General features: G+C 60.8%; 1 protein-coding gene across 1 annotated transcript; it reads right to left on the bottom strand.

Moving 5' to 3' along the window:
- Nucleotides 1-2094: 2094 nt before the first annotated feature.
- Nucleotides 2095-14305, bottom strand: SEMA3G (semaphorin 3G). The gene is made up of 16 exons (XM_064723833.1): nt 14174-14305; nt 10788-10948; nt 9699-9761; nt 8090-8209; nt 7421-7511; nt 7225-7341; nt 6860-7002; nt 6667-6781; nt 6485-6554; nt 6159-6303; nt 5671-5902; nt 5466-5557; nt 5159-5200; nt 4763-4988; nt 4331-4470; nt 2095-4241 (listed from the first exon to the last, which is right to left on the bottom strand). Exons 1-16 carry the CDS (start codon nt 14253-14255, stop codon nt 3777-3779), a joined length of 2304 nt encoding a protein of 767 aa, XP_064579903.1. The 5' UTR covers nt 14256-14305; the 3' UTR covers nt 2095-3776.
- Between the last annotated feature and the right edge of the window lie 308 nt (nt 14306-14613).

The raw sequence follows: 14613 nt of genomic DNA, 5'->3' as shown, positions 1-14613 counted from the left end.
GCCCGGGAATGGCCCGGTGTTCCCAGGAAATCTGCTCTGAGCAGGAAGAGGCCCCCGAGCTTTTGCTGCTACCCATCCATACTGTAACGTTAGGTTTTCGTGAATATTAAAATAGATTTACATGTGTGGTGTTAAAGCAACTTTGTTGTAAAGATACAGTTTGTATTTCTGTTGGTAATTGAGCTTGGTGAAATAGCTGATGTGTGTGTGCCTGTGTTACACTCCCTGCTGGGATGGGATAACATCCCATGGACACAGGATGAGGACACCTGTACAGATGTGCAGCCACCAGCACTCACTGTCTGAAGGCAGAGTGAGCCGGGGACAAAACTGCAGGTGGTGATAAAATGGACCAAACCCACAGCCAAGGAATACACGTGCTCTAGAAGGGTGGAACCAAGGAGGAGCCATGCTAAACAGTTCCTGGAATATGTAAAATAGTTTGGGGAAACGTTTAGTATGCATAATTGTTTATGAATATGTAACAGGCTAATGCCGTAGAAATGTTACATGAAGGGTGTTTCCAAATAGCAGGTGTGCTCTTGGCTGAGACACACCCAGCCATAACAATCTTTACTTTATGGGCTTTGTCTCCTATTGTCCTTTATTTACTGTAAAGTTTTACAGGACAGTGAATGTGTTTTTCACAGGACAGTGAACATGTTTTACACATTCTTCCTGGTGCAGGGTGTGCAGGAAGGATGGATGTCTGGAGCTTATTGCCCCTAAAGCAGTAGGGTTTGTCACATCTCTCTGTGCTTCTGGTGACTGATTTCCAGCCTCTCTACTCTCCCTTTCCTCACTGTGTGCTGCTACTTCCCTTTATTGTCTGGGGAGTTCAGCTATTGGCAGATGCTCGTCAGCTTTATGCCTGCAGTTCTCCAGACACTATGGTACTCAATGCTTGTTCAGTTCTGCCCTGTGCCTCAGGGACCCTCTGCTGCCTGTGACACCCCACAGCACTGCTGGGGACAGGCCTCCCCCAGAACAGCAACCTGCAGGGCTGCAGGATGGAGCCCGTGCCCCGTGCTCATAACAGGGGCTCTGAAAATTTACATGTTGGGCAGAAAGAAATGGCAAAAATGATAATGTGGGTGCATCTGCCTGCTGGGGCTGTGGGGTTTTATTTGTCTGTGGGGTTGTTTGGGGATGGTGATGATGATGGGGCTCAGACTCAGCAGCCCGGACTGCCCTGTTGATGAGGGCTGCACTGCCTAGCCGATGATGATGATGATGATGAGGCGCACTCAGACTCAGCAGCCCGGACTGCCCTGTTGCTGAGGGCTGCACTGCCCAGCCTCTCCTCCCAGCAGCTGTAGAAGGATGAGAGAGACACGGTCTTCAGCTGCACCAGGGGAGGTGTTGGACATCAGGGAGAATTTATTCGCAGCACAGGTTATCAGACCTTGGAACAGGCTGCTCAGGGAGATGTGGGATCACTGGTCACTGTCCCTGCGGGTGTTCAAGGCAAGGCTGGCTCTGGCACTCTGCCACGATCTGGTGACACAGCAGTGTTGGGTCACAGGTTGGACTCAGGAGTCTCTTCCAGCCCAGTGGGTGCTGTGATTGTGTGCGGAAGGTGTGAGCCCTGGCCTGGCCAGCAGCCCCACCGTGGCTGCCTGGGAGGCCGGCAGGCTGCCAGCACTTCCTTGGGAAGCGGGATAAAAATAGGAGTGGCTTTGTTTGGGGCCGTTCCCACGCCTGCCCGGCCCCAAGGATCCCCTCACCCACCCTGCCCCGGGACACTGCCGGGCCCAGGTGGGACTGCTCCCCTGCAGAACCCGGGGTGCTGCCTCCTCCCAGCCCCAGGTGCATGTGGGCGTGCTCATGGCTGCTCAGCCCTTCCCTGGCAGTTCCTAGGGTCACAGGTTGCCTCAGCTGGCTGGTGATCACCAGAGACAAGGCTGCAGAATGCAGCCCTGAAAAAAATCTCTCCTGCTCCAGCCTTAGTGGTAAATCCACCCAGGAGCACCAGGCTGAGCCACCCCAGAGATTTACTGGGAGCAAGGACAAAATACCTGTACAAAAAGTACAAAAAAAGGAGGGAATATTTAGGGACTGTTTGCTCCTGGTGCATGTTCCTGCTCAATCTGAAGCATTGCTGGCCCTGGTGCCACCTCCAGCGTGTCACAGCTCACCTCAGGCCAGATCCCAAAGGCAGCAGAGCCCTCAGGGCCCCTCCTGCTGCCTCCCCTAGCGTGGGCAGCCCGGCCCTGCTCCGTGGGGCACAGGGGTGCACAGGTCAGTGCAGGCACTGCAGAGCTCTGTAATCCAGGCCCTGGGGAATCACACTGCTGTCTCATTTCAGGCTTTTCACCCCGTCCCTCCCTGTCTCTGCATGCTGGCTGCTGTTCACCTGTGCCCCCCAGGCCTGCAATTATCCAGATCCACGTGCTTGGCTCCATAAATCAGCACCACCCGCACCACTCCCCTCCCTGCAGAAATGTCCCAGCCTGCCAGCCCCACCACAGCTCTCCCATCCCAGGAGGTTGCAGGACAGGTGGGACAGGGAGGAAAAGAGGGCAAAGCCCCCAGCCCATCTCTGGGATGGGGCAGTGCTCCCAGGGAGCCGCTGCTGCAGCACAAACGCCCACGGGGAGGAGAGATGATATCACGACCTGGCTTTGTGTGAGCTATTTAGGGCCTTTTAATTATTATTACTATTATTATTATTATTTTTCTTTCCCGTTCCTGCAGCTCTGAACAATGCCTGTCCCCGCGGGGCTGCGGTTCACACCATTGTGTGGGGCTGCCCTGCCTCAGGAAGGGGCCGATCTTTATCACCCCGGGCTCAGTGAGTGAGCTCATTCCGGCTGAGGAAAGCAAGGAACACCTTGCTGGCAGCCTGGAGGTGCCCTCCATGCTTCTACCCCCAACCCCTGCATTTGGGGGAGGCCCTGGGTGCTGCTTTAGCTCTGCCAGGCAGCAGGAGCCCACCCAAATCAGCCCTGCAGGGCCACCCACCAGCAGAAACCAGCCCCAGTGTGGTGCAGCCCCCCAAACTCTGCTGGGGCTGCCCTCTGCCTGTCCCTGCTCCCACCTGGGCACAGTGACAGTGGTGGCATTAGTGCCTCTCCCAGTGTTTACCCAGGAACAGGTCTAACCTGCCCACAGCCGTTGGCTTTTCTTTTCTCCCCAGCCCTGTCCAGCCCTAAAACTGTGAGAGGGGTAGTGGGGAGCTGCACCCAGGAACAGCTGGCACTGCTGAGTGTGTCCCAGTGCCAAGGGAGGGTAGGCAGGAGCCCTGTCCCTCAGGACACAGCCTGGGTGGCACAGCACAGCTCTGGCTCCCCAGGCACAGCAGGTGACAGAGCTCCTCCTGCACACAGAGGCTTTTTGGGATGATGCTGGCTTTCCCCCATACAGATGAGCAGGCATCATCTTCCCCAGGCTCTGTGCTGGTGTGGAAAGAGCCTGGAGCCATCAGCCGCTCCCCATGGCACCACACATGGCCCCAATATTCACAGAGGGACCCAGGCAGCACCTGGGTGACAGCATGGCCTGGGTGGCACTGTGCCACTGTGCCCCAGCCCACCCAGGCACCACGGCCCCCACCTGCTGCATCACCTGCAAGAGCAAGGGGGGCCAACATGTCCCACCTCACTGCCTGTTTGTGAGGTGACCCTGCAGCCCCTGAGGGTGACAGGGACCTGCCCATCCAGGAGGACCAGGCTGGCAGCACTGCAAGCCACACAGCAGCAGGTGAAGAGGCCCCAGCAGCAGCACAGGGAGCTGGTCCCTGCCCACAGCTGCCCCACGTCCGTCCCCTGCCCTCCCTAAGTGGCCGCTGCATGCCGGGGCACGCGGTTCCTCTCGCTGTGGGCTTTGCCTGTCCGTCCCTTCTTGGCCACGTCCACGCCAGCCAGGACCAGCTTGGCCTGGGCCAGCTTGCTCTTGCGGTGCTGGGGGCGGCTGCTGCACCAGAGGCGGGCGCAGTACTCCTCCACGCGCCGCGGGTTCGGGGAGCTCACCAGGTGCATGATGTCCTTGAACCAGCTCTTGGGAGCCTGTGGCACCAGCCGGGGCTCAGGGCACAGCAGGGCTGGGAGCTCGTCCCCCGGGCCCCGGGGGAAGGAGTGAGCCAGCTGCTGGCTGGGGATGACCCGCAGGGCGGTCTTGGCCACGGTCTGGGTGAAGCCGTGCTCCAGCGTTTTGCAGTAGTAGGTGCCGGCGTCGTGCCGGTGCAGCCTGCGGAATAGCAGCCCCTGCTCTGTCTGCACGATCCGCTCGTCCGTCTTCACCTGCGGGCCACCGGGGGTTGGGAGGGTGCAGATGTGCCCCCACGTCCCTCCCGTGTCCCCACATCGGGAGCAGGGCAGGGGAGCCTCACCTCGTCCCGCTGCTCGTCAGGCGGCCTCTGCACAAACCACTGCACGCTGGCCTGCGGGGAGCGGGGCACGCACTCCAGGAAGGTGCTGTTGTCCTCTGCCCCGTAGAGCACCTTCTCCTCAACGCTCTCAAAATCGTCCACTAGGGCAAACACAGGCATGGGCTGGCAGGGAGCACATAGCCAGGCTTCCACCTGCCCCCACCAGGTGCCAGCCCCTCTTGGCTACTGTGTGGCTTCATCCCCTTCTCTCCCAGTGCCCCAGCCCAAGCAGCACCCACCTTCTCTTGGGGCATGCCCTGGTCTCTGAGATGGGCAGGTGAGGGTGCCCACATGGAAAGGCCATAAGCCCCTCTGTGTGCCAGGGCTGTGCATGTCAGGCCATCCTGGGGCACTGTGAGGAGCCCCCCAGCCCTGGGGCCCCCAGTGTCTCACCGGTGAGGTTCTGGTCCAGGCACTGGTGGGCAGGGTTAGCGTGGCGCCCATCCTGGCGGCGCTGGCGGCGCTTGCCCGAGGGCTGGTAGTGGGTGCAGGCAGTGCCATCCCAGGCACAGTAGGGATCCCTGGCCAGGCAGCACTCGGCACAGGCAGTGCCGTAGGACTCGCACTGGTGCAGCCGCACCTGGGCCACGCCCAGGCTGGAGCCCACATAGAGCGTTTGCTGGGGGAACAGCACCAAGGTGGTGAGGTTGGCAACCCCCATGGGCTCAGTACCTGGGGGCCCAGCCAGGACACCCCAGGGCACACATGACATGGCTTTAGGGGGCTGGTGACCACAGCTGGACACCTGCCTGGTCCCCAGCCCCGTGGCTGAGCCTTGTCTGTACTCACACGTTTGACAGAGATCTCCATCTGGGTGATGGGCACAGGCATCTGTAGGGGAGGGGAGTGGACATCAGGCTGGCATAATCCCCACCACAGACAGCCTGGCTCATTCAGAGCCACCAGGGCTTGGCAGAGCATCAGGAATGTTTTGGGGAGGGTGAAAATACCCCCAGCCAGCCTCTGCCCTCACAACCCTGAGACCTTCCAGTGGCCAACAATGCAGTGACAGCCCTGACCCTCCATCCCTACATGTGTCCGCAACCTAAGCCCACCCCACTGCCCCCTCCCTTGCAAGTGGGGCAGTGAATGTCACCTTAAAAACCTGCAGCTCCTCCAGGATGACTTCTTCAGTCACGGCTGAGTTTGTCTTCTGCGTGACCACCACCTTGAGCACCGAGCCAGCATCTGGGGGCCCAGGAGGATGGAGGTGTGAGCACCCTGCATCTCACAGCCCAGGGGGTGCCCACTGGGACCCCCAGCTCTGCAGCTCCTTCCTGCACTCTGCCCCTGCTGCTCACCTGTGCCGAGGAAGAGGATGTCGTGCTGCCCGTCCTCAGCCTCCACCCTGTCCACCACGAGCTGGCGCAGCCGCTGGGGCAGGTCAGTCTTCACCAGGAGGGGCCGGCGGTGCCGGGGCAGCACGGGCTGGAACATGAGGGGGTGGGCACGGGCAAAGTGCAGCACCTCATCAGGGAAGTCCTTGGTGGTGCCGTACTGCCGCCGGGGCTGGTTGGTGGTCTTGCTGGGACACTGCAGGGACAGAGGGGACCAGCTCAGCCCAGACACCCCAGCACCCATCACTCCTTCCCCCTCCATCGTCCCTCAGAGATGTCTTGGGTCCCTCTCTGCCTTCCAGTTTGGCATCCATCTCTTCCACCCCTGTGCCAGAGCTTGGCAAAGCATCGGCTGACCTCTCCAGCAGGTGAGAAATGGGCATGGCTCCATCACCAGCCCAGAAGAGCAGCTGGAGGAGGGGAGGGACCTGGAGCTCCAGGGAGTCACTCACCACGCCCGGCCGTGGGTAGGGCACCCTGCCCTCGTAGGCAGCCCACTGGTGATGGGGGCTCTCCCGGTGGGCAAAGGGCCCGTTGAACACCTCCCTGATGTCAGCCATGCGGTACACACAGACAGCAGAGCCCCGGAAAACGTGGCTGCAAGGGGATGGAGAGGGGGTTGAGCAGAGCCATGCTTGACACTGTTGGCAGCAGGGGCACCCACATCCCCAAAACACATGGGGAGCAGCCAGCAATCCTTGGTGACAGTGACAGGGACAGGGCAGGTCATGGGCAGCTGCAGCTGGATGTCCCCAGAGGCTGGAGCTGGAGCACTCACCTGACAGTGCTGAAAAGGGCATAGATCTCTGGGTTCTTCCTATCCTTCGTCCTCAGCAAGAAGACATCCTCTGGAAATGAAAGCATGGGCTTTTTCCTGAAATCCAACTAAGTGACTAGCCCCAGTGAGATACAGCTCCACTTGTACAGAGCTGTATCTCACTTACCCAGCTCACTCCTTACCCAGTTCATCAAAGTAGGTGTCAATGCCATCAGGGCCGGGGACTGAGCACACCAGCCGGGCCTTGTTGAAGGTGCTCCACTTGTTGACCAGCACCCTCTGGCCACCAGCATCGTTCTGCAGGGACAGGGAGTATCAGGGCGACTGCTGTGACTGGTGCATCCCTGTCCCCCACGGTCCCCACCAGCATCCTACCACACAGACACGCCCCACACGGCTGACAATGGCGTGCTCCCTGCTGTCTGCCTCCACCACCTTCTCCGTGAAGAAGAAATAGGCTTTGTCATTGTCCCGGTCATCGTTGTCTGGGATCAAGTGGGCTGCCACAAATTTGGGATCTGCAAGCAAGAGCCAGTCATGTCAGGTGGGGAGAGAGGGCACAGCCACCAACTCCAAAGCCCCAGTCCATGCTGGGGCTGGATGCCAGCCAGCACCACCCCCAGACCTTGCTGCCCTGGTGCCTGTCCCTGCCCTTAGCTGGCATGGGGGATGCTGCAGCATGGCCACAGGGTTGGTGGTTCCTGGCTGGGGGCAATGGAGGGGCAGAGGGCAGCTGTTACCGTGCAGCAGGCGCTGATCCACCTCCGTGCGCAGGGCGGAGCGCGTCCCCATGCTGCGGAACACGCCGGGATCGCGCCCCAGGAAATCTGCCGTGAGGCCGGCGTACAGCTCCCCTCCTGCAAACACACCCAGCTGCTGCCATGGGGACCGGCCCTGGGACACCCCCAGCTCCCACATCCCCAGGAGGACACCCACCGATGACGGTGCTGGCAAAGGCGCGGCTGGGCTCGTGCGGGCACCGGCCCCGGCCGCTCTCCACACTGGCAGCGTCCAGGCTGAAGGTGTGCTGGGGAGGGAGCAGGCTGGTGAGCCCTGGGCCATGCTGGGGTCACCTCTGCTCCCTGCCCAACCTGCACTTCACTCAGGGCACCCAAAGGACCATCTGCAAACAGCTTTTTGAGGCAAGACTGATCCCATGAGGGTGCATGGCAGCTGAAGGGGACCCACCAGCCCCGTTGCTTGCTCGGCTCCCTGGTCAGAGTGATCATGGTACAGACAGGGCCAGGCTGTGGGGAGGGCTCTGAGGGATGCCCTGCCATTCCACCCCAGCCAACCTGATTTATGAGCAGTGAGCTGGAGAGGAGAAAATGCCACCCCTCCCTCAGTCCCTGGCAGGACACCAGCCCCTGGGGACAGGTCTATAAAGGGGATCCCAGGCCAGACAGGTGGGAAGGCTGGACAGGAAGTAGCAGAAGGACAAACGGACAACAGGGAGCTGGTTCCTGACACTCCCCCCACCACCAGTACTCAGGTTAGAGCAAACAGCACATCCAGCATCCCCCTGCAGTCCCAAGGCCCCTCAGGAGAGAGGCAGGCAATGGGGACCCACATTCCAGGGCTGTCCTGCTGGGGATGCTGCCCTACCTCACCACGGTGCCCCACATAGACGAAGGTGCACATGGGATGGAAGGCGCCTGTCCCGCAGGCCAGCAGGTGTGTCCGGTTGTAGGGATGCAGCACACGGATATAGTTGGCACAGTCAGTCTGGGGGACAGCAGGGACAGGAAGGGTCACTGGGTATTGAAAGGTCACTGGGTCACTGTGCCCGCCCCAGCTCCCTGCCTCTGCCTGGGGCCCTGCCACAGTGGGTGAGCCCCAGCCCTGGCTCCCGGGGCTCCACCCAGCCTGGTGCCAGGGATCTGGGGTGGCAGCTTGTGCCCACTGACAGGGCTTGCATGGACTTAATCTGGGTGGGCCCCAGCCCACTGCAAAACTACAGGGCTTTTTACTGCTCCTCCTGCTGCCCAGAGCATCCCGGGGAACCACACAGGATCCAGCTGCCATCTCCTGCCCACAGGCACCTGTGCACTCACCCTGTGGCACAGTGCACGCTGGCCAGGGCAGCAATGTCACCTGCCCTGCAAGCTGCACACCCTGCCCCGAACCCCTGGCGCCCAGGACGTGACCAGATGCAGGGACATCCTTCCCCATCATGTTCCTGCTTACGCCAGGGATGAAACAAAAGGAGGAAACAGTGGAGACAGAGACCCACAGGCATCCTGGGCTGCCTCCAGAACAGCCCTGCTCGCTGCCGTCTGGAATTGTCCCCTTCTCTGAGGGACGGCAGCAGTGACATTCCCAGGGCTGGAGACCTGCCACCTCTGACTTTGTGCATTCTCTCCTGGCAGTTCCCATTGGAAAAGGGCTTCCATCCTTCTCCACCATTAGCTTGGCAGCTCCTCCGGCTAGCACCAGCCCTGCCTGCCCTCCATTGTCCCCTCCACAGCGGGATGCAGGCCCCTCCTCTGCTGGGAACACTGCTGCCCAGCCGCCCCGGGGGCTCCCAGCCTCCTGCTGTTTATTTTCCCTTTGCAAAGAGCCTCTAAAATAGCAAGGGGAAAAAAATATATGTTCAAGAAAAATAAAAAGTTGAGCCTGGCCTGGCTTGGATCTGTCGGTGAGAGCTGGTAAAATAAACACAGAGAGCAGAACAGGGACTCCTGGGAGTAATTTGTCTGGGCCAGGGGAGCCTTGGGGACTTTCTCCCCGCCACAGTCCTGCTTCATATCAGGCAGGAGGATGCAAAAACGGGTAAGGTTTAGGGAACAAGGTCACCAAACCTGAGCCAGTTAGAGATTTCCCACAATCAGGGACAGCCAGGATGGGGCAGGCAGTGTTGCTGGGGTCTGGAGCACAGCATGGGGGTTTGGGTCCCTCCAAGCTGCAGTCCCAGAACCCAGCTATCCCTGCCTGCTCGTGCTGCCACACTGGGACATGCTGGCCACCACTCTGTGAGCACAGCAACTAAGACAGGTTTTCCAAAGCCTGGAGCAAGCCTCCTGCGTGACCAGGATTGGCCACAGATTCCCTGCCTCAGTTTCCCTCTTGCACCAGGATTAACTGGCCCCTGAGCCCCAGGGCCATCCCTGGCAGGTGACATGGCACAGCCCCAACATGGGAGGAGGCATCTGTCACAAGGGGACCCATCTGGCACCCCCAGCTCACAGCAGAGCACACACGGGGAGAGACTCACCCCTGGGTCCTTCCCCTTCTGAAGACACTCCTCCGTCTGCCCAGGGCGGGGTGGCCAATAGATCTGGAACACAAAGGGTGGGCTGGAGCAGGGAGGGGGGACAGCAGGCACCCAGCCATGCAAATCAACGTCCCCAGGCTGCCAATGGCAAGGAGATAGAGGGACAGAGAGAGGGACCACAGCTCCCTGGAGCCCACCCAGTCGGGCACTCCCACCCCACAACCCCGAGCAGGACCCTCCCTCCTGGGCAGATACAGCCTGGCAGTCAGAGCCCACAGCTGGGCTGGATTTGGGTGGTGATGCTGTGAATGGCTGGAGCTGCCCTGCAAGGGGGTGGGCTTGCGGGTGGCCTGGGGAAAGGGTACCCAGGGGACAGCAGGAGTGATGGAGTCCCTGTCCCCCACAGCCTTTGGCAGCTCTCTGACCGAGGGCAGCTTGGGTACACAAGCCCTTGACCCCACTGCAGTGACCCAGCTCGCTGAGGGGCACTTCATTTCCTCCTCCCCTCTCTTCAGCTAGAAACAGCCCAGAGCCGTGTTTGGAAAACAAAAAGTCAAAGTGGAGAGGGTGAAAGAGGAGGGCAGCCAGCACCCAGCATCATCTTTCTGGTTCATCACCTCTCCCACCAAGGAACCAGGAGAGATTTGGAGGCTTTGCCAGGTGAACCCTGGCACAAGTTCTTGCAGTGATGGATCCCTTTAGCTCCTTGCCTCTGCAGGCTTTCAGCTGAATATTTGCCCTCTGAAAAGGATGCCCAGATGGGGATGGGCATCACTCCATCTCCCAGTGGCAGTTTCTTAGAAGAGTGGAGTCCAAAACAATGCTGAGTGCCCAGCTCACTGGTGAGCTGCACCACCAGTCTCTTAGGCTGATGATCATGACTAACTGTCAGCTAATTTCCCTCCAGCCACCTCAGCCAGCCTGCCCTTGCCAGGCACTACAAGTTTACAGAATAATTTCGAGGCACTTGAGATGAGGCCATGCCCAGGGCAGGCCTTGCTGCAGAGTGACTTTGCCCAGCTCACTGGACACCGACAGGCCCACAGGGAGCCAGGGTGGGGACAGACACCCCCGGAGCACCCAGCTCACCTCCTTGGCACCTGCAGTGGCCCCGTCCAGGAGCAGGGAGTAGAGCACATCCTTGCCCCCGAGGAAGAGCCGGTCGCGGTACTCGTCCAGGTAGAGGCAGCGCAGGCCCAGGGAGCTGCGGTGGCCAAAGAACAGCACGGAGCGGTTGGAGGCTAAAAGCTCTGCCAGGAAGAGGTGAAAGCATCATCAGCATGAGCCATCCCATCCCCAAGGGCTCCTCTGAGCTGCTGAGTGTCATGCAGCTGTGCGGGAGCCAGCAGAGCTGCTCACAGCCACCCCAGCCTGCAGCATCTGCCTCATGGACACCCCAGCCTCAGCCTGGCTGGAGTGCTGCCCTCCCTGCCAGCCAAGGACAAAGCTGCAGAGCCAGCAATCAGCAGCAGGGTCCCAGGAAAGGCTGCCACCCCCAGCAAGGTTTGGCTGAACCAGCCCAGACTCCCACTGTGGCCGTGCCACAGCAAACTGGGCTGGGCAGTGCCACCAGCCCCAGGCTGGGACGGAGGCAAGACCGGACACAGGGTGGGTACAAGGCAGGTCCTGTCCCTGCTGGGTGCCAGCCAGGGACACAATAGCAGGCACCCAGCCAGTGCCATGGGGAAACTGCCACACAAAGCCCGCTGCTGCCAGTGCCACCAGAACTCACTGGCAGGAAGGTTTCCTCCATGGCACAGACCAGGCACTTGGGAAGAGGCACCAGCATAGGGGTATCCCAGAGATGGACATCACATCCCAGACAACAGGCTCTGACAGCCAAAGCCCCCAGAGCAAGTCCAAGCCTGAATCTCGTGCAATGCCTCACAGTGATGATGACATGGGGGCAGTGGCTCAAATGGTTTCCAGTAGGAAATTACTTTCAGGGTCATCGAGCCGGCACAGTGGTGCCCACAGAGTGCCACAGCTGCCAGAGGGAGAGGGCCAGAGGGAATGGCTCAGCTTCACAGGGCTCTGAGAACCCATCCCGACCCCAGGCCAGGCCACTGTGCCTGCCAGACAGAGAAGGAGAGGACAAAGCACCATTGATGAGCACAGCTCTGTCCCCAAACACCCTCCAGCCCGGAAGAGTGCCAGCCACTGCAGCTGACCCCAGGGAAAAACCCAGCCCCAGCATCTCCCACACATGTCCCCAGAAGAGGGACATGGTGCTGGGACAAACCCAGTCACCACAGGTCAGGACACTGGGCTACCAAGTCCTGCTCTTGCTGGGGGGACATTTGTCGCTTCCAGGAAGGAGGTGGCCAGTGACATAATTCCCATTCTGGTGGAAATGCCTCTTCCAGGCCCTGCAATGGAGGCAAGGTCCATCCCCAGCAGGGGACAGCAGACACCTTCACCCCACCACACACCCTATCCCTACTCAGGGGCAGTTCCCAGTGCCCCAGGGGCATGGGGGATACAGCCCCAGCGCTCCATCCCCATTGGAAACACCCCTGTGCCTGCAAGCAGGGCTGGCTCCAGGCAGTGCTGGTCCCTTCACCCAGTCTGGCACCCTCCTCCCTGTGTCCTACAGCACCAGGTCCTCCCATATGGCCAGGTCCAGCCCAGGAAAACGCTGTCGTCTCCTTCTATTCTTGCCCAGCAATAATATTTTCCCAGCTCAAAACAACACTGGCAAAGTCGGCAGGCTCCTTTCATTGTTTCAGGCAAGGCTTCCCCTTCTCCCCCAGACCTGGAGAATTCCTCCTGTGCCTCGGGTTACAATGGCTCAGGGCTCCTTCCCCTGCAATCCCCAGGGACCAGCCCTTTGCCATGCCCATCCATCCCTGGGACACCCTCACCCCAGGGTGGGGGTCCCTGGGGAGGGACAGCAAAGAGTACAGGAAAATATTGCTGGTCCTCACAACAGCAAAATGCTCTTTCTCCTCTCACATGAGCCACTGCTAGAAGTGAAAACAAAAGGGAAAGAGCGGCTGGAAGTGTGAGGGAGAGCTGGGTACACGGCCACCCCTGCACCCACAGCACAGTGCCTGTCCCTGTCACCCCAGAGAGTCACCTCACAGCCAGAGCCAGCAGCCACGCAGAGCCCAGGACGAGGAGCTCTGCACAAACAGCCTCAGCTCACCACGGTTTTCATTTCAGAGACTAATGTCTTTAATTGAAATTTTCTTTTTCTTTTTTCTTCCCCCGGGGAGAAGGCGGTGGCAGAATTTGTTTCATGGGAAATTTCAGTTGCTGTTTCCAATTTGGAAAACGAATGGGATAACCAGCTTAAGGGAAAAAAAAAAAAAAAAAAAAAAAAAAGGCAGCTTCCAAAGGTGGCTGGCTTCCCGTGGGAGGCTGAGGAGCTTCCACCCCGCCCCGGGCAGCTCCTCGCACCTGGGAAATGGACTTTGTGCTGGAGAGGATCAGACTCTGAGCCAGACACAGAGCTCCGGGATTCACCCCTGCTGAGACCCCAGATCCCCTCACCCTGTGCCAAGGCCAGCCTGAGGACACCGGGTCGCGTCCCGGGGCAGAGCCATGAGCCACGCCGCGCTCGCAGCATGAGGGATGGGGGGCACTGTGTGCCTCAGTTTCCCGTTCCACAGACAGGCAGACCCTGGGGTCACCTGCTGTGCCCCAGGACAGAGCAAGGGGTGCAGCCAAACCCGGGAACCCCCAGCCCAGGCAGCACAGGAGCGACTTTCCCTGGCACTGCAGCTCCCGAGGCTCTGGAAGTGCGGGGCTGCCCAGGTCTGTCCCCCTCCTGGGAAGGAAGGGGGAAGATATACATGATGTAATTTATTTTATGTTGCATTTTTTAGAGCAGGTTCATTGCTTTGAGGCCGGGAGGAGACTGGGGCGCCCCAGGCTCTGTCAGGTTTGGCTGGAGCAGCCACGGATTAGGCTGGCAGAGCGGGGGATGCGGCGAGCCAGAGCAGGATCACAGGGAGAGCTTTAATTAAACCCGAGCGCTGCCCCCGCACCCCCGAGGGGCCCCGGCACCCGCACCCCAGCGCGACGGGGCTCGGGGGTGCACCGGGACCCCCAAACAGCCGGGGGCAGGATGCTGAGCACCCGCCCGGCACAGGAGCCAAAGCGTGCGGGGCCAGGACACCGCCGTGCCTCAGTTTCCCCGCACGCCGCGTGGGAGACGAGCCCCCATGGCAGCGGCGGGGCTGGCGCGGAGCCCGGCGGCACCGGCACATCCCTGTCCCCTGTCCCCGTCACCCCGCTCCTCTCCTCCTCCTCCTCCTCGGGGGTCCCCTACGTCCCGGCGGGGAGCGGAGGGTGCAGAGCAGCCACCCACGAAACCCCAGCACAATTTGCCCACAAACCGCACCAAAACCCCGCACTGGGTGCAGCTCCCGCAGCTGAGGCTCCCCAGGTCCCCAGCGCTGTCCCCTGAGATCACCCCTCCCTGGCCACCCCCGTCCCGTCCCGCAGCAGGTGCCCCCGGCCCGGCTCACCGCGGTAGGACAGGCGCAGCCGGGGCAGGCTGAGCCCCGCCGCCCAGAGCCAGCACAGCGACAGCGACACCGCCACCCGCATCCCGCCGCCGCGCCCTCGGCCCGCCGTGGCACCGAGCCTTTATGGGGCCGCCATCCGACCGCCCCCGGCCCGCCCCGGCCCGCCCCGGCCCGGCCCCACCAAACCCCGGCCCCGGGCGGCGGGGATGCGCGGGGACACGGCCCCATCTCCCGGGGGGACCCGAGAGCTCCGCGCACCCCAAAGTGTCCCTGCCAGCGACGCTTTAGTGCAATACAACAGCTTTAGACCTCACTGCAGTCCCCTTCTCCTGAAGTGACCCTGGCAGCACCTCCGGCTCATCCCCGAGGATGGGGAGCAAGGCAGGGAAGCTCTGGTCCCCCGGTCTCGCACCGCTGGAGGAGCAGGAGAGGCCACACAG

The sequence above is a fragment of the Zonotrichia leucophrys genome, chromosome 12, assembly GCF_028769735.1.
Source record: "Zonotrichia leucophrys gambelii isolate GWCS_2022_RI chromosome 12, RI_Zleu_2.0, whole genome shotgun sequence".
NCBI classification, from domain to species: Eukaryota; Metazoa; Chordata; class Aves; order Passeriformes; family Passerellidae; genus Zonotrichia; species Zonotrichia leucophrys.
Note: the sequence above shows the minus strand (reverse complement) of the source record. Positions and strands in the feature narration are given on the sequence as shown.

What these genes read in the sequence shown, in the direction of transcription:
- SEMA3G (XM_064723833.1), bottom strand. Translation starts at nt 14,255, where the DNA reads ATGCGGGTGGCGGTGTCGCTGTCGCTGTGCTGGCTCTGGGCGGCGGGG. An exon ending in AGAAGGGGAAGGACCCAGGG is followed by an intron (nt 8,210 to 9,698) that starts GTGAGTCTCTCC and finishes GCTGTCCCCCAG; the next exon opens with ACTGACTGTGCCAACTATAT. An exon ending in CTTTGCCAGCACCGTCATCG is followed by an intron (nt 7,342 to 7,420) that starts GTGGGTGTCCTC and finishes GTGTGTTTGCAG; the next exon opens with GAGGGGAGCTGTACGCCGGC.